A 23,636-nucleotide genomic window follows, 5' to 3' on the forward strand; every position below is an offset into this window, starting at 1 on the left:
TTTCCTACATTCACAAGCCAAGGGTGACAGCAATATTCATCCTTATATAGCTATGTTTGCTTACACAGATAACACTGTTTGGAAAGATTACTGACTACTGCTCATGCGCTAAAGTGCAAGACGGAGAGGAAATTTTAATTAAGCCCTTCATTTATTTTTGCATGAAAGTGGAAATAAACTTCCTCTCAGAGGTAAATACTTGGAGCTCCTCATCCATGAAGCGTAGGCTTTCCAAGACTCAGAAAAAAATCACAGACACTTGGCAAATTAGAGGAAAAACATAATATATAGTGTCTTAGTAACATGTGGGAGCCCCACGTGCCACCAGAAAAGTTTCTGTGTGACTCTACAAATCCCAAGAAATCTACTCTCCAAAGAAAATGCCCTAATTTGGTGTTTTAATTTTAGTGATAAAGAGTTCTGCCTAACATGTTTATCCAAAATCAACAATCATTGTTCGGTTAAGCCAAGGTCTGATGACTGTCGGGGTCATAGTGTATGATTCATGTTATTTTATGACGTTCTCATCACTCTGTGATCCTTTGTGCCTGTAAATGGGATCATTGTCATCCTCTGCCATTAGTGCAAAAAAGAATTTTATCACAAGATAAAGATCATAACTTCTGTGCTGATCTGCAGTGATCCTTCCCTCTAAGGAGACAAAACAAAAAATGCCTGCAAAGCAGGTAGCAGACCCACCAGATCTTCAATCTTCTCGGCATTTTCCTTTAATTTGTCACATTCTTGCATATTAATAATGACTGAAGTGTCTAAGTAGTTCCCTAAAAACGCAAAGAGTTGTTTTTGAAAATGTGGTTCACAGTTTCTCCAATGATAAGGCAAAAATAAGTGGTTTTGTGGCGCCATCTAGAGTGCAATGTTCTCTGCTGCTGCCAACCAGCAGAGGGCGCTGTTCAGCAAGTTAATCATTGAACGGATGCCTTCACTAACACCGGAAACCAGGAAGCGGCTGGTGAGCAATATGACATAAAGCGAGCCAGTGATGTTGTATAACTGCACGTTTTGTGAGTATCTCATTGTCACTGTCGCTTTGACGCTGGGCTTAATGGACCAGATTTTACTCAAACAGCGAGAAACAGTGGGTGCTGTAGTAGGAACATATCTGAACATGTTTGGTCCTTTGAACGTCCTCTGTTTGTTGAAGCTGAACAGCTGATGATGTTCGGCTCACTGTTAGCTTAGCAGGTTAGCGTAGCCACGTAAACAATAGGTTGTGAGAGACTTTAACGTTTCTTTCAGTTTTATGCCTATCCTATAACTCAGCGTCTAACCGCTAATGTGGTACCTTCTTTAATTTAAATTGGTATTATTTACATTCATTTCTTCCCATTACGAGCCTCCACATTCACATAATTAGTTTAAGACCCTTCCGTTAATCGTTATTAACCATAGATATAAGCTTGGTTTAGATTCCGATCATTACATAATACCGTTCAGAGTTAACGCAGCCTTTTTGGACGCAATAAAAAGGCGACAAGCAATAACTGTTTAGTTTTATTTCTCTATTTAAAGCAGTTCTTTAACAGCTTAGACGAGACAATGGCTTAAATGACTTGTTTGACATCTGTTTGACACTTCTGGCAGCTGCTTCACTATGCCTGTAGACGGTACAGAGGACCAGGTGCCCTCCTCTCTTTCTAGCCCGGCTAGTGCTGCCCTCACCCCGGGAGGAACGGAGGAGGATGGAGCTACAGGCGGCTCAGCAGTCTGTACTTTCCCTGAAAACAGTCAGGCCCCGGAGGCTGCTGCAGCCTATCCTGCCAACACTGGACCTGGGGAGGGCAACAGCGGTGAGCTGTGCAGCATGTTGAGAGAGGAGATGGAGAATGTCATTATATCCTTATAAAATCATTTCATGTGTTATCTTTGGTGCATTTAGCTGGGAAAAGGTCTGGAGCATTGCTGCAGATTGACCGACAGCGCATCCAAGCAGCTTCTGCCAGTTCGGGAGCTGATGAGCTCCAAGGTCTTGGTGTGGCTGTGTATGACCAGCACATACTTGAACAAGGTGTTTTGCAGCAAGTGGACGAGGCGATCCAGGAGGCCAGTCAGGCTGCTGTTAAAGCTGAAGCCGAGAAGGAGTATCAGTCTGTGTTGGATGATGTCAGGTACAGGAATTTAAAAAAACAAAACAAAAACACAAATGGTTTGTGTGTGTTGTGTTGAAGTAATCATCTTACTTTGTTGAGATGCTATAAACTAAAAAAATTTTTTATTAACAAGTAGCAAAACGTCAAGGGACTAATAAGTCTTCTGCTTTTAATCATGTGTGTTGCAGGTCTGTTACAGCATCTTTAAAACATATCAACAAGATTATTGAGCAGCTTTCTCCTTACGCAGCCTCCAGTAAAGACATCAGTAGGAAGATTGAGTCTGTCAAAAGACAGAAAGAAAATAAGGTAAAATACTACATGTGTAACGTTTTAAAATAAAGTAATCTGGTTTATATGATGATGGTGTAATAACATAATAATAATAATGGTGTGATTGTGGTGATGAAAAAACTTGTCATACAGGAGAAACAGCTGAAGAAAGTCAGAGCCAAACAGAAGCGACTTCAAGCCATTCTGGGAGGAGAGGACACTCAAAGGGTGGAATTTGAGTTTTTGGCAGAAGATGATGGAGAGGAAGGTAACGTGTTTTTGTGTACTGACTGGAAACATTAACCACTGATCAGTGGGTGGAAGCAATTTTTGTGGCAGCCAAGATGCCTAACTTGTAGCATTCACTGATTATGGTCCATATTAGGTTGATGAAGGAAATTTACTGTGCATTAATTAGAATAGCAGGGTGTCCATTTGCTTTCTGCCTTCAGCAGATTTCACTTCTGACACAGGCTTAAATAGGTGTGACAACTCTCCTCTTGTATTGTTTGTTGCTACACAAGTCTGTTTTCACACATAACAATACACATAATATGTATTTCACACCTAAAATTCAAGCTAGCAAGAAATATTTTCATGTACTGTGAAAAAGAACCCATAACTACACTTGTCCTCAGTTGTAATAAAGGTTATGCTCTCAGTATATTCCATGACTGCTCCGTGAGTTATTCGGTGCATATTTAACCTGCAGTCACATACTTCCTGCACACTAGCCGAAGTATTTCCTACATAAATAGACCCTTCTGAATCCTTAAGAGTTTTCCTGTAGGCATTCGTGTTGATTCTGGCAGTGAAGAAAATCTCTGAATCTGTATTTGTGTGTGTTGTACCAGAAGCGGGACCATCCACGTTGGGCAGTATGCTTATGCCATCTCAGGAGACCGAATGGGAAGAGCTTATCCGAAAAGGTCACATGACTCCTTTTGGAACCCGAATCCAACAGAAGGAGGTAAAGAAGGAGCCACGAAAACTGATGCTTGCGGAGAACTCTGCTTTTGACCAGTACCTGGCAGACCAGGCCAAGTTGGCTACTGAGAGGAAGAGAGTCCCTCTCCTTAAGAAGAAGAAAAGCTCTGGGGTTGGAACCGGTGGAGATTCAAGAGAGAAAACCAAAAGAACTGTTTCATCTTCCAAGGATAAAAAACTGCGTAAGCGTATGCGAAAGCTCCAGGTAACTGCTTTAAAGGCCCATCCTAAGGCCCGGGCCAAGGCTGAGCCACAGCTCCAAAAGCAACGGAGAAAACGTCACACTGAAGGAGAGGAGACAGACAGTGAGGGGTCAGAGTACCTCCCCAGTGATGAAGGAATAGATCCTGACCAAGAGGAGAGAGAAGCCATGGAGGAGGGCTTTGGAGATGATGATGAAGAGTATGAGTTGAAACCATACAAGAGAAAAACCGAAGGGAAAGGGAGGAAAAAAGTAAAGAAAAGTGACAGTGAGGAAGAATACCACCCTGAAAGTACAGATGAAGAGGATGATGACAAGGGAAAACCGAAAAAATACAAAGATGATGGAGATCTGGAGTATTATAGGCAGCGAATAAGGTACGATCATGCACTACTAACATTGCTCTAAACTCATGTTTAGATCTGTGGTTGGGTGCAAAGGTGTGCAGAGTTTTTACAAAACGAAAGCAGCAACTTATGCCTGCATATGCCTTGCTCAAAAACCCACCAGATTGTTCCTTTTACTTTGCATCACATTTGTAATGGCAGTGCTGTGTGCTATTGTTATTCCTTTTACTTAAGGAGGAAGCAGTTGTCTCTTTTTCTGCTGGCTCCATAGTGCAGAAAGAGAGTTAATCCCAGATGAGATTGGCAGCTGTTTCTTGACTAAGCAAATTCACTCCCTGCTCTTCTTCTCTCTCTGCTCTCACACTGGCCTAATTATCCTCCTGCACATGGTTTTATACACTCACTCACTCTAATGCTCAAATTAATGGAAGAGCAGCCCTAATGAGATTTCATATTTATAGCTGCCAAATAAATTGTGTTGGCATGTGTCCTTTTTCTACACTATAGTGACTGAATGTCAATTCCACAGCATAGACACGGCATGGACGGTGAGACTAGCTTATACGTGGAATGATATTATTAGAGCGGGCGGTATTTGTAGTTGGGTGGGAGGTGGAGTGGGGGCAGAAAAGTGTAATTAACTGAACCAATGCTTAGTCTTGACTTAATTAGAGAGTGTGGTCTCCCAGGCCTAGCTTAAGGACCAGTTTCGTGGCAGGGTGACAGGACCAGGCCCAAATGAAGATGGATTCTTATCCTCTGTACCTCACACCTTTCTGGGGAACTCGCACTACTAATTGTCTGTATCAATCTTCATTTGCTGTGCGACGACTATGCCTCTAACTGCCCTCTCTCCTGCACTATTAAAACTGTTTTCCTTTAACATTTCCCTTTTTGCTGTAGATGTTTCACCGCTCAAGGGAAATACCTTCAACTCAAAACATTCGCTATCCTTACACCTGTGTAGACAAATGCTCAAATAACGCATGGAGTGCGAGAGGTGCAAATAGAACACCTTTCTATCCAGTCTCCACTTATCCTGTTTAGGTTTGCACTATATTCACTTGAAATGTCTGATTTAGTTTGGATCTCTTAGTTGTTTTCATTTTGCATCTGTAGCAATATACATCACTGAAAGTTTAAACAGGTTGAATTCTTCACTGTTGTTCAGGTAGTGTATTCATCTTTTTAAAAGAGGAAGCAGGTGTTTGTTCTCAGCACCCAGGCTCACTGAGCTTACCCCTTGCGGTTGTGAGCTTCTAACTAAAATAAAGAAATTCATTTTATCACATCGGTGTGCAAACACTTCATCAGTGTATATTAATTTTCTCAACAGGAGATGGAAGCGTCAGCGTCTTCGAGAAAGGGAGGAGAAGAGAGAAAGGGGTGAGGAGCTAACCGATGACAGCGATGCAGAATTTGACGAAGGCTTCAAAGTTCCTGGTTTCCTCTGGAAAAAGCTTTACAAGTAAGTTCAGTCCGAAACATTGATTATGGGAATGAGTTATGTTAAATATCCATGCATGTAGATAGAGCCACTTTTATCAAGTGATAACAAGGACTAATAAAACATTTTTCGCATAAAGATTATATGTGTACTTTGTTCTGCATCACAGTCACTGCTCTGAAAAAATAATGATTATTTCATCAGCAAGCCTTGCAAATTTATTTGTTCACTGATCTATGAGGTTACTGGCAACCCTTTATGTGTGTTTATGTGGATTGTCCATGGTTGCTGTTACAGCCATGTGTTTCAAGTGTTTGCATTCATGTCAATGACCTTTTCAGGTACCAGCAGACGGGTGTGCGGTGGATGTGGGAACTCCACTGTCAGCAGGCAGGGGGCATCTTGGGGGATGAGATGGGATTGGGTAAAACCATCCAGGTCATCAGCTTTCTGGCTGGACTGAGCTACAGCAAACTGAGAACCAGAGGGTCCAACTACAGGTGTGCGCACACACACATGCGTACACACAAACTGTTTCCAGAGACTGTGTGTCTGTATGGTATGAATATTTGAGTAGGGGGATTTCTACTTGAGAGTGTTCATCTGAATTATTAAACATGTTTCAATTATCAGACTCTTCACTTTTTTTATTTATTTATTTTTACTGCGGACATCAGAGAAAACACTGACACTCTGTGTGTGTGTGTGGGGGGGGGGGGGGGGGGGGGGTTGAAAGTGAGAATGCGTTAGAGTGAGTGTCTGCGTGAACCCTTAAAATGAATTTCAGGCTCATGAGGTGGGGGTAGAGCAGGTGGGTGACAACAAATCAACCGCCAAAAACATGACGGAGCGCTGCTGATAATCTGGTTTTACTTCCTCGAACAACACTCGTACATTTATTGGGTGGAGCTTCCCTAATGGTCAATACTCTGTCTACTATAGACGCCCACAAATTGATTGCTTGCAAACTCAATTATGGTCCAATATCAATAGCTTCCACTAGGCAGAGGTTCATACCAGCCCATTAGTGTATCTTTTGTGCGTGCCTGTGTGTGTGTTTGGCAAAGTTCTTGTAGATTTTCACAGTGGAGCTGAGGATATCTCCACACACTTTCTTTGATTTATTGTAAGTACAAGGCTTTGTAGTTGCATCATTCCGCTGTGCGCTGTTCCTCATCCTTGAATGCATCATATATTGTCATTGCAATCTAAGCATATATACATTATTTTACTTAATAGGGAAAAGACCTTTTATTTTACACTGTAAAAATGATGGCTGTGATTTGCTACTGAAGCCTGCTCAGGTTATCCAAAGTTTAATGAACACAGTTCCATTGTTTACCCATCTTAATCTCTGGTTTTCGATTAAACACGTGTCTGTGGTGTTTGTTTCGCTGTAGGTATGCTGGTCTGGGTCCAACAGTCATTGTGTGCCCAGCTACAGTCATGCACCAGTGGGTGAAGGAGTTTCATACCTGGTGGCCTCTTTTCCGAGTGGCAGTCCTACATGAAACTGGGTCCTTCACTAGCAACAAGGTAGCTGTTCATGAGTTTTATACAATCTTTTTTTTCCCTCTGGGGGGCACTAGAGTTCTGTTTACAGTATTAGCTCCTGACCTTACCTCCCACTCTTTCCCTCTTTTTAAAGCCACATTGATAATGATGCCCTACTTGGTACATTCTTTGAAGTATATGATACTAGACATGGTTAATAACTGCACTGGTTTATATTAAGGTTTACATATTAAGGTTTGTGTCTTTGCTTTTTTTCCCCCATGTTGCAGGAAAAGCTCATTCCAGAAATAGCAGCATGTCATGGTATCCTTATCACTTCATATTCAGCTGTGAGGAACATGCAGGAAACCCTACAGCTCTACGACTGGCACTACATTATATTGGACGAGGGTCATAAGATCAGGAATCCAAATGCTGGAGTTACTGTTGCTTGCAAACAGGTATTATATACTCATGGACACATGCATCAACATAAGCAAAGTTCATGCGGTTGTAATTAATTAATAATTTTTTTAAATTTTCTCTTCTCTAGTTTCGCACTCCTCACAGATTCATCCTGTCAGGCTCACCAATGCAGAACAATTTGAAGGAGCTGTGGTCTCTGTTTGATTTTGTGTTCCCCGGCAAACTGGGGACATTGCCTGTTTTTATGGAGCAGTTCTCCGTGCCAATTACTATGGGTGGATATAGCAATGCATCTCCTGTACAGGTACACACACAAAATTGTGAAATAATAATTTATTTCAGTTCTGGTTGTGTGTCCTTTCCCTCTTTTGAAGTGGAATAATGTTATTGTAATGGTAATATCATTCCAGACAGGAGCCAGTTAATCCAACAACTCTACTATTTCTGTAACTGTATCATAAGGGTGGAGCATAAATGGGCTATGCTAATTTGAAAATACCTTCTATTCATGTATGCACAGTTTTGGAAAGCTTGATGGAAGCCATTAGGTGCAGTGCACGATAATGTAGGCCCATGCAAGAAAACTTGTGTGCATCCCCAGTGTGTGAGAGAGGGAGAGGCTAAAGTAGAAAGGCGGGGAGCTAAATTGTAGCCCTTTGTCATTAGTGTCCAATCGTTAATAACTCACTGACTGAATAGATTTAATTATTTAAGATGGCTATTGATGCTTCTTCCGCTGTCGATAATAAAAACCTTTACTAATTATTAATGTTATTAAATGGTCAGAGAGGGCAAAGCTCTGCTGCCTTATCTTCTTCTCGATATTCTCAGAGCAGCAAAACAGGCCCTGAGATGATACATAAAGTTCATGTATGTTCAACTAGATGTATGTTTTAAAAAAAACATATGTGTTTGAGGTGGGGCTTTATGAGCATGTGCATATAGGCTCTATTACTGAGGCATGCATTTGCAGCCCCATGTGAATCCACTCAACAGCTTGCGCCGAGATCACTGGATCATCTGCTGCCTTCCTCGTTTTTGTTTTTTCTTTCCTCTCCACTTTACCCCATTGAGCTCAAGATACCACCATGTTATTGTCCCTTCCAGCTTTGCCAAGGGTGTCTTTGATCCCCCCCGTGGATCCCCAGTGAGTTAATGTTTAAAAGACTAACTGGCTTTTAGCACTGACCCTACATACAGTTTAGCAGGCCATTTGCAGTGGGGCTTCTAGTGTGGACCAAGTGTGTCTCAATCTCCCCCTCTGTTTCCACTGGAACTGGCCAGCAGCACTGATGAAAGAAGGCTGTGTCCCTCGAGACCAGCAGCACTCAGATCAATGTTGAATGGCTTGTACCGCTTAGAGGGACAGCAACATGAGGTGATGAGAGATAGCAGATGAGTGGCCAAACAACAGCCATGCCTTAGGAAACATGAGCGCTGACAGGAGTGTGTATGTGTTTGCTTTGCATGCTGACCTGAAGGTTCCTTTTGTTTTAAAGCAGTTTGTTTATCCTTAAAGGTATGATTTTTATTTATTTTTTTAAGGTCCAGACAGCATTTAAATGCGCATGTGTGCTGAGGGACACCATAAATCCTTACCTGCTCAGAAGAATGAAGGCAGACGTCAAGGCTAACCTCTCCTTACCTGACAAAAATGAACAGGTATTCATCATACTCTAAGACACTTGACCCTGCTCTAAGTATTGAACAGCGTCTAACGCCTGCATCTCTTAACAGGGGAGATGTTTATCTGATTGGATGTGACTATTATGTGCCACATCTAAGGAGTATTTGATGAATGTGCATGGCCCCTGTCAGGTGAAACCAGCTAATAAAGTCCCAGTAAAGTAAAAGAAGCAGGTATTCATTAAGGCGGCTGGTCTCTGGTCTGTCCTTGCGGCTGACGCTGGTGGACTTCTCAGTCCACTTCTGCTCATTAAGTCAGTCCCTCAGGACACCGGTGGCTTCAAAAAAAGCCGTTGCTTCCTTCTAATTTCTCTTCTCAAACACTTCACTTCATCAAGGGGCTTTAAAGTGGATGTTCACTGCTCATTATAAACTCTTACACTGCCCTCTATTGTGTGTGTTTGTGTCTGTGTGTAGGTTCTGTTTTGCAGATTGACAGCAGAGCAGCGTCAAGTGTATCAGAGCTTCTTAGATTCCAAAGAGGTCTACCAAATACTAAATGGGGACATGCAGGTGAGCCTTCATAGTTTGTGTTCTGCTTTTGTGTTTGGTTGACACACACTTTACGAGGATAAGAAAGTAGAAGACTTCCTGGAACAAGACATGCATTATTTAACCACCTAACAGAGGCATTTCCGTTTACCTCCCTCTCACAGAGACATTGTGTGGATTTTTATCAACTCTCGTACAATTAAAGATCCCCACCTTTAAGTGGAATCTGTGGAATTGAAATTATTTTTGCCATGTAAATTATGTTAAACCCCTAATAGCTTGACTTTGGTCTTGTTTAAGAGGTTCAATTCGAGAAGGTTGTACAGTTGTGTTTCTCACAGTAGTGAAACCCTTGAGAGAGAAACTACCATTTATCACCACTGACCAAATGGACGTGGTTGGAGAGCTAGAGGTGACCACAGATTATGCATATACGCACACGTGCGTGCTCTTACAGACGTATTCAGTGGTCACTCTCAGTCCATTAACCACCATTACTAATGCAGTGACCACTGGGCCTTCATCAGGAAAACTGGCTAAATTGTCTTTAAATAAATTATGTAACTCATTCCTGTAGATTTTTTTAAGGTGCAACACAGTAAAAATCTGTAAATTTATCAAAGTTGACATCAGTTCTGCTGACAGCGTTCATGAAGGAATCTCCTTTTTCTTTTTGTCTCATGTAGGTGTTCTCAGGTTTGATAGCTCTGCGTAAGATCTGTAACCACCCGGACCTTTTCTCAGGCGGACCCCGGATACTGAGAGGAATCCCTGAGGACCAGCTAACTGAAGAGGAACACTTTGGCTTTTGGAAGCGCTCGGGCAAGCTGATTGTTGTGGAGTCGCTGCTACGTCTCTGGTTCAGACAGGACCACAGAGTCCTGCTCTTCACTCAGTCCAGACAGGTGAGGAACACTTTCCTGAAATAATCACCAGTATTAAAGACGCATTAACAGTGGTTTGTATAAATACAAAAGATTTTTGTAAAGCCAAGATAATTCTTTCCTCCTTTACATCTTAAATTGTGGTGTCATGTGTTGCCAGCTACCTATAAGCCTGTTAAATTTAGTGTGTCTGTGAACGTGCGAGACAGAAGGAAAAAGTGAGGAAGTGAGAGAGTGTGTATATGTGATGGAGGCCCCAGCTGTTGCAGTCAATACCAATGAGATTATACCTCAGAGGGAACCTGAGACCCTCCCTGTCGGTATCTCTGTCCATGTAATATTAATCTGCTCTAATCCTTTTAGAGATAATCCAAACCTCAGCCCTTCTTTCCCCGTCTTTATCTCCTCTTTCTGCTGTCTTTATCCTCCCACTCCTTCCAGATGCTGGACATCTTGGAGGTGTTTGTAAGGGAGAATAACTACTCGTACCTGAAAATGGACGGCACGACTACAATATCTTCCCGACAGCCTCTCATCGCTCGCTACAATGAGGTAAGGATTAGTCATCTCTAATGGCTGTATGTGTTTCCAATGAAAATCCTGCCCTGAGGGACCAAATGCTTCAGTGGAATCCTTCTCACCCCGAGGTGGGGACGCTAATTGATGAAAATCTGTTGTTCAAAGTGGATGTGCTCAATTTTCTGTGTGTGGAAGATGTTGAAATATCACTTAGCATTAAAGCACTCTTTAAAACTAAAACTTTTTAAAAATGTGTTGTATCTAATACTAAATCTGATCAACATACACTGCATTTAGATAAAGCTGTTTTATCGTCTTTAAATAGGGTTTAATTTGAGAATAATTTGAGAGCAGGAGATTGTTATCTTACTTGCATTAAATTTTAACAATTTACTAATGAAATTTTTTTTTTACAGGATTATAGCCGAAAGTGATTATCAAAGAGAGTATGAAATTGCAGATTGGGTTCATTAATCACCAGTATTTTCTCTGCTTCTCTCTTTTCTTTTCTTTTTCAGGACAAATCCATTTTTATCTTCTTGTTGACCACTAAAGTCGGAGGTCTGGGAGTCAATCTGACTGGAGCCAATAGAGTCATCATTTATGACCCAGACTGGAACCCCAGTACTGACACGCAGGTTAGACAGCCACACGTAAAATAATTAAAAACATTGACTCAGTGAATTATTTCTCATGTGAGTCTTAATGTTCCTTAGAGTTGTGATTTGTCACATTAAATTGCCTACTTTTTTTTTTCTTGTTGGATGCCAGCTTTTCATGCGTTTCCAATTTCTTGTTGCCTGGTTCACCTGCTGCTCTGTAACATCGCTTTTCCTCCTTTCTCACTGAATGCTCGGTTTAATCATTTGCTCTGAATGTGTTACGCTGCTCGCAGGCTCGCGAACGGGCTTGGAGGATCGGTCAAAAGCAGCAAGTAACAATCTATAGACTGCTGACTGCTGGGACCATTGAAGAGAAAATCTACCACAGGTCAGACAGCAGTTTACTTTTCTAAGCACTTTATAAGGATAATATTCAATTGCAAAAACAAAATCCTCTGTTGGCCATTGTGTTTTCTCTCACCGAGCCTTTTTGTTTCAGTTTTCTTTCTGTTGATTTCACACATTCATGAGTATTGGCAATGACGTGACTAATTGCTTACATCACTGCTATATTAGTACTTGCACTGTCCCGGTTCTAGGTAATTGAAAAGCATTCCTGCATTATTAAATGGCCAATTGAGGACTTCTAAACTGTTGCTCTGTTTGTTTTTTTGTCTGTAAAGTGCTTTCAGAAAGCAAGTTGGAAAAACTGCAGGCATTGTGTTTTGATACCTACAGTGGTGAGGTTAACTAATGTGCTCATCCATCAGCCAAACTACTCTGTGGTGACAGGGGATCAGGACTGCATGCTGAGCTGAAATGGCAGCTTGCATTCAAGTATGTAATTCTGTATTTTATCTGCTGTAATTCAGGCAAATCTTCAAACAGTTCCTAACCAATCGAGTACTGAAGGATCCCAAACAGCGACGGTTCTTCAAGTCAAATGACATCTATGAGCTGTTTACTCTAGCTGATCCAGATGGAGGTCAGGGAACAGAGACAAGTGCTATTTTTGCAGGTCTGTTGAAACATTTCATTGTCCAGTTATTGGGTTGTTAAAATAAGCTTGAGGGATTTAATTTTATTTACTTTGGTTTATTTCTCCCTAAAAACAGGCACAGGTTCTGACATCAAAGTGCCCAAAAAACCCGAAAAGCCAAAGCCATCACACAAAGTAAATCACAGCAGCCATGCACATAAACACTCCTCAGCAACCTTCATTAATACAGGTACAGACAGCACGCACACTCCTACATTAAGGGCCGGAAGTACGTCTCCATGCAGTAAAAACTCTCAGGGTAAACAAAATGTCCCGATAGACAGTCCAAGCACCAACCAGGATGCTGTAGATATAGCGCCTGCGGGACAAAATAAAAACAGCGACTGTGATGCAGCCAAACCAGACACAAATACCTCAAACTCAGCCAGTTTTCACCAGCACAGAGACAAAAACTCTGCCCGGACCAGCCCACAGAAACACAGGGAGAAGAGGAAACACTGTGACTCGGACGACTTGAACAAACGCAAACATAAGAAACACAAGCGCTCCCGGGATGCTCGATTCGAAGGCCACCGCATCTCTCATTTGGTAAAGAAAAGAACATTTAAGAAATCCGAGAGCGAAGACAATGCAGCAGAGGACCAGAAGAAATCAGACGATTATGTCTTGGCAAAGCTGTTCAAGAAATCTGGTAGAAGTTTTTTTTGGTTGGTTTGTTTGTTTTGTACCGTCTGCAGTATCAGAAATTTTTATATACAAGATTTGCGAAACGGCAAGCTTCTTTTTCTTATTTTCAAATGTGCTGTTCTTTTCTTCCATGGTGTTTCTCAGGTATTCACAGTGTGATGCAGCATGACACCATCATAGAGTCTTCCAATCCTGACTATGTTCTTGTGGAAGCAGAAGCCAATAAGGTGGCTCAAGATGCCCTTAAAGCTCTTAAAATTTCCCGGCAGCAGTGCAGACTGCGCTTCAAAACTCCTCCTGCCCCTGCAAAGTATGTAGTCTCACACTGACACGGTGGGATTTTTTCTTTTTCTGTTTTTTTAGAACTTCACTAATTTAATTTAAAACAAACTTATCATTTTCTCAAATGTATTTAAGGCATTCTCTTGTTTGCCTTCTCAGGAAACGCTTTGGACAAAAGAAGAATTCTCTCTTAGCTACACCTTCTGTTCAGTCTGTTCCCACTTCAACCAAATGCAAGGTAATGGCCAGGTTCTCATTAAAAGATGTTACTCTGTGTTTTTTCATTTCTGATGCCATTTTTGGGTGTATTCATTGATTTCTTTTGTTTAGGATGCTGCTATTATAAAGAAGTCTGTGTCAAAGAAACCAGGTTCGGGAGCTCATTTTAGCGGGGAGGGTGCAGAAAGTGACTTGAATTCCACCCCGCTGTCATCCTCCTCTCTGCTGGCCCGGATGAAGGCCCGTAATCACCTCAGCATGCCCTCCAGGGGAGAAGAACCAGAAGAGGAGGAGGAGGATGCCTCGGGAGCTGCAGGGAGTCTTCCTGCTGCTCCGCCCACTGAGCACGATGAGCTGTTGGTGGATCTGCGCAACTTTGTAGCCTTCCAGGCGAGTGTGGACGGACAAGCCACCACCCAGGAAGTGCTCGAATATTTTAAACCGAGACTGACCCAGGAACAGGCTCCTGTCTTCAGAGAACTACTCAGGAGTATCTGTGACTTTCATAGGACCTCTGGTCAGGAGGGCATCTGGAGACTCAAAGAGAGCTTTCGCTGAGGGAAGAACATTTAAACACCCCTTCAAGCTCAAGCTTACAGTTGTTGTCTTGCAACCTTCTTGTTGCTTGCGTTCAGGAAAGACATTTTGCCGTACAGTCTTGGGTTACCTAATGAAATCATAATTAGTTAAGCAAGTCTTGAAGGTAGTTTCTGTGATTGAGTTTGGCAGTTGTTCTGTTCTTTTTTTCATTGTTGCTTGTACCTGGTAATACTTGAATTCATTTATTTTGATTTGACTAAAACGGTGTAATATCATTCAGATATGCGTTTACTCTCAAACTTTGTTCTTCAAAAACCTCAGCGATGTCAGATTATACCAACTTTCTGTTAAGTTTAAGAATAGGGTGCCATTTTATACCTCACTAAAGGTTTTTGTAGATTTTATAATAAACTTTCTTGTACACTGTAGGGGTTTTTGGTCACTTCAAAACAAATTAATATTGCCTCTCCGTTGTTTGCAGGCATTTTAAAAACTGTGTTTTATATTAAAAAAATAAATGCAATTCCATATCTTGCATGTACTGTATGCAATAAATCTGATGGCTGCTTTTCTGGCTTTGTTATTTCAAAAATACACAGATGTAAAGGAAGATTTATGATTATGAATATATGCCAAACTATTTGCAGGTTACAAAAGACATGTGGGACAGTTTTGAATCAAGAACACAGGTAAATGTGAGGACATTAAAATAACAAGATAACTCAAAATTGGACGGAAAAGCTGACATACCTTTTATTTAACTGTGGTGCTGACCAGGGTCCTGAAATAGTCGACGGCTTATGCAAAATCTGCAAAACCTGAACTAGTTAAAGTTTATTTGTAAATGTGTCTCGACCTACGGAGATGAGGAGTAATTGCATTTAGTCTTTTAAGCAATCATCAGAGGATGGAGAGGAAAGGCGCTGACAGGAAGCACACACACACACTTAAGGCCTGCACTCTTGTCAAGAGTTGTCTAGACCAAATATTGGGATAAAGTTATCAACCGTTATTTGATTTCAATTTTCTCCACGCACCTCACCGAGGTCATAATAACAACTTTATTTTCAGTGGTGCATAAATTAATTACGCGCATTTAATAACTAAAATATCATTATATTCCCCCTTTAATAACATAAACGCTGCACGCCAGGGAAACCCTTAATAGCGCGGGGCCCTGTAACTGGCCATTATCCGCCTGTAATGATATTACAGAACCAATTACGCGCCATTAGAAGGGATTTTCTGCACTTTATGTGGTTTAGTCCAATCCCGCACTCCTCTTCTAAATTTCAGCTGCTTCTCGAAGCCTCATTTTGCCTCCACCTCAGAGACGCATGGCGTCTGCGCTCTGCCGTCCCAGATGCGCTTTAAAACTAATTGAAAGGGTCCCGCAGCAGATCATTTATCTGAGGAAGCGAAATAAATCGCTGGACCCCTTGCTGTGAACAAAATCAAAAATTTGGCCTTGTGAGTGTTCTACATGCGCAAACCCTTGTAAAGTGGACCCCCTAACACACCCTGACGAGCAATTAAACCACCCGACAGTCAATCTAAAACCCAAAAGCAGTCATCCTGCTTTTTTTAATATATGAAAGAACCAAATAAAAAGTGCAGTGGGTATGTGTGCATGTTTATGGTTAGGGAATATGCTTGACTCTGGAATAACAATCACTTGTGATGAATTTTTTTGGCACCAGAGCAGAGCTGCCGTTTGCCACCCCGGGTATGTCTTTCCTCTCCTCCTTTCTGTCTTTCTCTGACACACACACACACACACACACACACACACACACACACACACACACACACACACACACACACACACACACACACACACACACACACCAGGGGTTGGGGGTGAGAAAGACAAAGCCGTGATAATCCGATTAGGACCAATTAGGCGTGAGATTCTGCGACACTAGCTGAAAGCCTTAACACTCTGTAGACAGTTATACAGTTATAGAGACATCTGGACACTCCCAGAGAGAAATAGAGAGACAGACAGAGAGAGAGAAGTGAGTAGTGTGTGGGGGTGCGTGTGAGTGTGTGTGTTTGCAGGAGCGAGAGAAAGAGTGTGGGGGGAGCGAGAGACAGAGAGATCTGGACACTCCCAGGCAGAGAGTCGGTGGAAGTGCAGCAGCCACTTCTCTCCGAAGCGCTAACTCACTCACATCAGCATCCTCACCGCAGGTAGGATGCTCTCACACATTAACTTTGAATCTCGCCAAATCCCGCGCGGTTCCGCATCTTCTGCTGACGGTTTAAGAGTGTTTTTGTTGCTCCCGTCACAAATCTGCATTATTCTAGGTCTGTGGGTTTAAGCTGAAACTTTTGTCTTTGTTCCAGGTTCCGTTTCGGAGTCTCTTAAGCGCGCAAAGATGTTCTACTTCCACTGTCCACCTCAGCTGGACGGAGAGTGCTGTCGCTCCAACACGCGTAAGTTCGCTGTCTCGCTGTTTTTTCCAGCTACGGATTATTTCTAACGTTACTCTTAAAGTTGTTCTCTGTAAACTTTTGTGATGTTTAGACAGCGCGCGGTGATTCTGCGCGTAAAGTGTGTGTGTGCTGTCGGAGACTTGAGAATGGGCCCGAATTTATCATTACTTTCTCTAAATCATTATAATATAATCATTTAACACAATGTGTTGTTAGTAATTGTTAATTAAAACAACACCGACTTATAAAATGTATTTTTTATGTCGTGGTAATATGTAACTAAAACTAGGTAAGTCAAACTGTTTCGGTTGTGAATCTGAATATCGCATGTAAAACACTCTTTTCAAATTTTAACTTGAAATTGTTGGTTGCTTATTGCATCTCTGGTAATATTTATACAAGTCCAAAACAGCAGCCGGTATATTTCCCCACACAAATTCAGCGATGGATGTAAAGGGTTAAGTCTGATTTTCTCTCTGCTCTCTTTTGGTGAGAAGAGCTGGTGGTTTGGCCCCGGGGCAGAAGGGGCGTTTTGTCCCGGGCACAGATGTTGGGTGTCATGGCTTTTAGTCCGCCATGGTTCCCCTTAGACACCTAACGTCAATGTTTCATGCAACTAATGGAAACACAAAATGTGCCTGCTTTGGCTAATATTTGTATTTTTATAGCCTTTCTTTTATCACTTTTATCACTGAACTTACCTAAATACATCATGAAGTTATTAACTCCTTATTAAAGCAGTATTATTATTATTATTATTATTTTAAGTGATTGAATTGTTTCCAATTTCCCTCTCTCTCTTTTTTCAGTGAATTCAGGCGGATTTGGCAACCACGCCCCAACTGATTTTGACGATGGATTTCTACGTAGGAAACAGCGCAGAAACAGAACAACATTTACTTTGCAACAGGTAATTATTTACCAGAACAAATAAAAAAAAATACACACATATATATAGGCTATATGCAAATCAGAGAAAAAGAAATGGGCCTAGCTGAAACTTCTCTTAAAGCAAAGCAGGTGTAGGGCGCTCTAGCTTTCAACTGGAGGAGGAAATAAATACAAAGTTGGGCAAGTTTTCTATTTTAAGGCAGGGGGAATTTCCCTGATATTCACCACAGACATAAAAAATAAAATAAAAATAAAACCTTTATCCCAAATTTATTTCCAAAAGCCCAGAGGCAATGATGCCATAAAATCATATGAAAATAGAAGACGACGAAAGATCTGTTGATTATTTTTATTATAATTGTGGATTGTCACGCGTGTATTTAACTGTAAGTACTTACAATTACATGCTAATCTTTGACATCTTTATTTAGCGTTATTCACTATGTCTCTTTACAAAAAGAAAGAAAGAAAGAAAGAGAATAGTCTGCTTATATTCAAATCAACTGGCAAATCATTTTAATAATTAAAAGTCTGCCCTCTGTTTTTTGCCAATGTGCAGTTGGAGGCTTTGGAGGCTGTTTTCGCCCAGACCCACTACCCGGATGTGTTCACGCGGGAGGAGCTGGCAATGAAGATCAACCTGACCGAGGCCAGGGTGCAGGTATGGCTGCAGCAGTGGTGTGTCCTGGGCACGTTTGACCATGCAAGAGAGGGTAAATTAAGGCACTCTGTCATTCCGGCTATGCACTTTAATAACATCAACATAATGGTGAATATTAGATTAGCTTGATTAATCGGTCATTCATAATTAACCAGCGATAATGTTCTTCACTAATTTGTCCGCGTCTCTGAGGTAGGAATACATCATCCGCGCAGATCTCGTTCTCGTGACACAGCCAGAAAAGAGAGAGAGAAAAAACGTGTTTTAAAAGAGGGCAAAGTCCGTAGCCTCCACAACTCCCCTTTCCTATCTCCCTGATCCTATCACACACACGCGCGTACATAAAAGAAAAAAATGGGCAAGCATGCACCTTAAATGTGCCAATTTATATTCCGTTCCTGCCCTGCACATATGCGCGGTTATAAACTTGGCCAGATGTAATTAAGTTATGTGTCCTGTATGTAATTTCCTGCATTCCAGATTTGCTTTTGGGTTTTGTTGTGCGCGCAGATCTAATTGTGGGAAATATAATAGTTTGCCTTTTGTTCCCCAGGGTCATCTTACTATCGCTTAAACCCAATGGCTGGGTTGATAATGGAATCCAGCGCTGTAAATTAGGGATTGTAAACAAATTATTCCCCTCCTAATCCGATTACCACATTCCTATTATTAAATCTGAACATGAATCCACCGCAGTATGCAGGGATATTAAACTTACATTATTATTAGAAAATAAATTTCCTTTCTGTTGTAGTGTTGTTGCCCCCCCTCTTTTTTGTGTGTAAAGTGTCAATGGGCCTCCCCCGCATTAAGAGCACGCCGCAAATTGAGATTAATGGAGCAATTATAGCCCATTCAGAGATGGGTGTGTGTGGGGGGGCGCGACTTCTAGCTGGAAGGTGCAGGGGTGAGATAAGTCCATCGGCTGTATTGTTGTCCTGCCACCAAAATGTTGTCCTTTCTTTATGCCGAATGAATGCATGTGTTTTGTTTGGCTGTTGACATCATTTATACCCCCGGTACAATAGCAGGGATGCAGAGCACATGCACACCGACTCTAACCTCCATTCACACATCATGATTAATGCCTGCTAGAACCAAGTCCTAATCGAATCTGATGTTGTCAAACAATCACTAAATAGGGAAATAAACGACTTCATCATTGCCGCCTCTCTCTTGGGCAGCACAACTGTCAGTGGGAAGTCATTAAAATATGATAATGAAAAATTGCTCAATTAAATGTTGTTATAGGCACTGACCTTCATTCGATTAAGATACCAGAACTTGGCTATATGTGCTCTCAGCTCTGTGGATGCTGAAGGTTTTGGGGCTAAGTCAGGGACTGTGGGAAATCAGAGCATTGCTTTGACAGGTTCAAATGCCACTTGATAAGAGAGGTCACAGAACAAAGGAAGTAGGGAATATTTCTTTTAACTTTACTGTTAACAAGATTTCAAAAATTGGGAATATATATATTTAATGTAGTTTCAATTTCTCTCAATATTACGCAAGTTAGATTACAAGCCTAAATCCAAGGAATTAAACTGAAATTATTGATGTGTCATTAGGCCCATTTTAGAATTCCAGTTTTAATTTATGGTTTAATTAATTTGTTGTACTTTTTTATTTTTTCACATTTTTAATTAATATTATTTTTTTTGTCAAATGCAGGTTTGGTTTCAGAACCGCAGAGCAAAGTGGAGGAAGACAGAGCGAGGGAGCTCGGACCCTGAAGGAGGGAAAGAGCAGATGAGTGAGGGAACTCCTCCATCTCGCAGCATCAACTCTCAGTCCCCAGTGGACCAGGGCAGAAAACAGAAAGAACCACTGGAGATGCAGCCAAGGTGAGAAGAGACAGACAGACGACCGTCGTCACAGTTATCTTAGTGAAACAGCGTCCTGTTAAAGGGGAAATTTGTGAAGCACTGTCGGCCAGACTAGAATTTTTTTTTTCTTCAAAACTCTGATAGCCAACATTAACTTCTGGAGAAAGCTCCATATCGTTAGTCAATAATTCTAATTCATTAGTGTATTTTGGAAATAGCTGTAGATATTTCTAGATATATATTACTAGAATAAATTGTCTGCTTAAAGTTATACCTGGATATTTAAGTACTAAGTAATTCCTAATACTTAATTAAGTATTTGTTCTCTCTCCAGTATCAACAGGACAGTGGGTCCTGGTGGTCCCTTCTTTCCATCCTGCTTACCAGGCACCCTCCTTAACTCTGCCACCTATGCCCAGGCTCTCTCGCAGGTCGCCACTCTGAAAGGTAAATATGATTTTTGTTAACTGATGAATAAAGATGGTAATAAAGATGATGAAGATCTATTTTTTAAGTTGTCTTATCACAAATTCCACTGATTCTCATTTTTCAGGTAATGGCTTGTGCTCGTGCTGCGTTTCGGACCCCATGGGCTTGTCCTTCCTGCCACCCTATGGTTGTCAGGGTAACCGCACAGCCAGTGTGGCCGCCCTGCGCATGAAGGCCCGTGAGCACTCTGAGGCAGTGCTGCAGTCTGCTAACCTGCTTGGTGCAGCAACCGGACCAGGTGCCAGCGTGGGAGTCCTGTCAGGAGTCGGCGTGAGCGCAGCTGGGGTGGTAAGACCCTCGGTGGGTCCTCCCATTGAGGTGTCAGGCGCTGTCGGAAGAGGGGGAGATAGCTCCAGTCCCACCTTGGCCTCCAAGGTCCCAGTCCTGGGCAGCAGTCCTGACAAGCACCCTCACTGCCCTAAGGAACCACTGGAGAAAAAGTGAAGGCGCTGGACACAAACGTGGATGTACCGATACTCTAAATCTGTGTGACTGTGCCTGCTGTAACTACTCGACCCTGGCTGTATGAGAAACTAAGCACAAATGACTGACTCCAGAAACAGCCTGGGACGGACTTTTCTCATATCACACTGTGTGGATGAAAACATTTAACTATTTATTTGACAGTAAGTTATGATTGTGAGAAATGCTCAGTAACTGGGGCCTCGTTCCCTCATAAAAGCACAACTGTGGTTTTTGGATCTATTATCTGTCTTCATGCGCTCTTGGACTCTTTCAATGGACTTACATAGATACAATATGTGTGCGACAAAGACATATTTGATAATGTGAATTTAAATAATCCTGATGTTGTTCCTCTCATTTTCATTAGGAGGTCTGGTGGTTACCTTGTAAACATTAATGCATGTAAACTGTAAGTGTGCAAATGGCTGGCAGGACAGTGAAGAGTTTTGCAGGATTTTGGGCAATATATTGTTTATGGCATCAGGTCAAGCAATCGCCTCTCATTCTTTTGAGTTTAAAAGTGAAAGTGCACTTTAATATTAATCAGGCATTTTAAGTGTAAATGTGTACATGTGCTAGACTATGTGTGAACCCCAGGCAGGCTAAAGCAGACTCAGCGAGAGAGCGGCAGTTGTCCCTTCCACTCTGTTAGCACATCTGTAGTGCCAGCAGACAGGGAACACACCAGTCCTGTTGTGACATGTTCTTTAAAACAATTAAAGATGTACTCGCTCATGTTCCTCTCCTGTTGCCTCTCGCTCCAGCCATCTGTTCTAATACATTATTTATCAGCTTCCTTTAAAGCTGGGAGAGGAGAGCATTCGTGACTCTTATTATTTATTTACTTTTAGGAACGCTTGCGCTCACCCCTCCTCTCTGCGAGCCTTTTTTTTATTTTTATTTTTAATAAACCCCATTAAAGATGATATATGCTATTTGTTAATGTTGGATTTACATTTGAAAAAATATCATCTGTCATCACCTCAGGGCTCTTCACAACGTAGTTTATCACGGGCAATATATTTGTTGATTCATTATTCTTAAATATCTCCCCTCACTAGAATGACTCTTGACTATAAGATCGACTGATCAGACTGAGAATACTTAACCGCAGTGCACACAACCAGTAGTTGCTGATTCAATTTGCGTCCTTGAGGATTTTCAGGAAATTACTTTTGATAGTCAATAACACAATTAAGTAAACTACACACACATTATCATGAATAATTGATAAGAAATTATGTATTACCATGAAGTAGTGGTTCAATAATTGATGAGGCGACACCCTGGTGACACAGGAGAGGGAGATAATGTCAGAAGTCGTGCCAGGTTGTACACAGATCATCTTTTTCTTCTTTTTTTTCACACCATTATGTGTGCATGTTGTAAATATCTGAAAACTATACCAATAAAGTGAATCTTTTACTGATTGTGACTTTAAGACTTTTTGGTAGGATTTTTAATTTCTATGAACCCATGCAACATTCGTCTTACATTTTCAGAGAAAATCCCCAAATTTAGACAAAAGTTTCAACTGGAGGCCCTTTTTTTAATTTTACATATTTGATATCATAAAACACTGCAGGTATAGAAATATTGCATTATGTAGCGACTGCTCTCCTGGATCTAAAAATGGCCCAAATATTATTACCAAAAACATTGCGCCTTCATATAATGCTTTATCTTTAAGTGCATGAGAGAGCTCCAGAGCAAATATGTTGAGCCCAGTGACATGGCGGCTAATGATAACACAATATCCTTATACAAACCAGCTTCTTCTCCAGAATGTACCAGTATGGACGACGTAATCCGGCCAACTCATACAAAAGACACAGAAAAACACATTCAGTCTCTCCAAAATTGAATACAGCAGTTGTGGAATTTAATCATTAGCCAAAACAAAGGATGCTGAAGTTATAATGACTCCGATCATCATTAAGTTCTGCATGGTGCCCATAATTCACTGCTTTAATATTTCATAAACAAGTCAAGTTGGTGTTGACATTCAGCTGTGCATGTGGCATCATTGATAATTTTCTGTCACCTAAAAAAAGTCCTGAGGCGGTTTTGTGGAGCATTGTTATATCAAATTAGCTGGAGAATGGCCAGAAAAGCAGACAAACATGGTGAATACGGGGGACAGCAGTTGAACTCTGTTCTTACAGTGCAGTTAATGGGCTTCTTTTGTTGCAGTAATGAAATATTTTTGCAGGGATGTGGGGAAAAAATGTCCTGAAACAGGGAGACGCTGCGCACATGCACCCATCCACAGACGCACGCAGACAATATAAGACAGAAAGAGGCCGTACACTCAAGAAAGAGTCATCCATACATGCAGCTCCTTTTGCTTGACATTAGGTGCAACACTAAATTTTTACTATTTACATACCTAGCTCCCAAAGTCAGACATAAAGTGAATTCAGGCCTATGTCCAGTGAAGGGCCAAAACAACCTGCTAAAGTATCGTCTCTGCTTTTAATTCCTGCAGCGAAGCTGACCAATAACCCAATCAATTAGAATCAATTAGGCTCATTTCTGGATGGAGATTATACAAACAAAGCATATCTTAATGCAGCGAGTAATGTGCCTGTCTGCTGTTTGCCACATAACCACAGCTCTGCTCCCCCTTACTCAGCAGAAGGAAAAGCATCCTCAGCGTTTGTGATC

At 41.5% G+C, this 23,636-nt stretch overlaps 2 protein-coding genes across 4 annotated transcripts; both read left to right on the plus strand.

Annotated features, from left to right (window-relative positions):
- The first annotated feature begins 945 nt into the window (after window positions 1–945).
- Window positions 946–14,759, plus strand: ercc6 (excision repair cross-complementation group 6). 3 transcript variants are annotated; one of them, XR_013970089.1, is made up of 22 exons: window positions 946–1,025; window positions 1,606–1,811; window positions 1,901–2,129; window positions 2,300–2,420; window positions 2,538–2,652; window positions 3,239–3,950; window positions 5,257–5,388; window positions 5,709–5,867; window positions 6,768–6,903; window positions 7,152–7,322; window positions 7,415–7,591; window positions 8,833–8,949; window positions 9,391–9,486; window positions 10,152–10,370; window positions 10,791–10,901; window positions 11,387–11,506; window positions 11,764–11,858; window positions 12,343–12,488; window positions 12,586–13,161; window positions 13,302–13,490; window positions 13,599–13,677; window positions 13,770–13,829. XR_013970089.1 is itself a non-coding variant. In XM_080869097.1 (22 exons), the coding sequence occupies exons 2-22, from the start codon at window positions 1,616–1,618 to the stop codon at window positions 14,214–14,216; spliced, it is 4,320 nt and encodes a 1,439-aa protein (XP_080725223.1). In that variant the 5' UTR covers window positions 946–1,025; window positions 1,606–1,615; the 3' UTR covers window positions 14,217–14,759. The 3 variants fall into 3 exon arrangements, 2 of the variants coding, with proteins under 2 accessions (XP_080725223.1, XP_080725224.1); XM_080869097.1 differs by having other exon boundaries at window positions 13,302–13,467; window positions 13,770–14,759; XM_080869098.1 differs by lacking the exons at window positions 13,599–13,677; window positions 13,770–13,829 and having other exon boundaries at window positions 12,586–13,177; window positions 13,302–13,461.
- A 1,455-nt stretch (window positions 14,760–16,214) lies between these two features.
- drgx (dorsal root ganglia homeobox) lies at window positions 16,215–22,387 on the plus strand. Its single transcript, XM_080868897.1, has 7 exons — window positions 16,215–16,391; window positions 16,548–16,637; window positions 17,447–17,547; window positions 18,088–18,189; window positions 19,861–20,033; window positions 20,350–20,462; window positions 20,569–22,387. Exons 2-7 carry the CDS (start codon window positions 16,580–16,582, stop codon window positions 20,946–20,948), a joined length of 927 nt encoding a protein of 308 aa, XP_080725023.1. The 5' UTR covers window positions 16,215–16,391; window positions 16,548–16,579; the 3' UTR covers window positions 20,949–22,387.
- Window positions 22,388–23,636: the final 1,249 nt, after the last annotated feature.

Source organism: Rhamphochromis sp. 'chilingali' (assembly GCF_963969265.1).
Source record: "Rhamphochromis sp. 'chilingali' genome assembly, chromosome: 20".
Lineage (NCBI taxonomy): Eukaryota > Metazoa > Chordata > Actinopteri > Cichliformes > Cichlidae > Rhamphochromis > Rhamphochromis sp. 'chilingali'.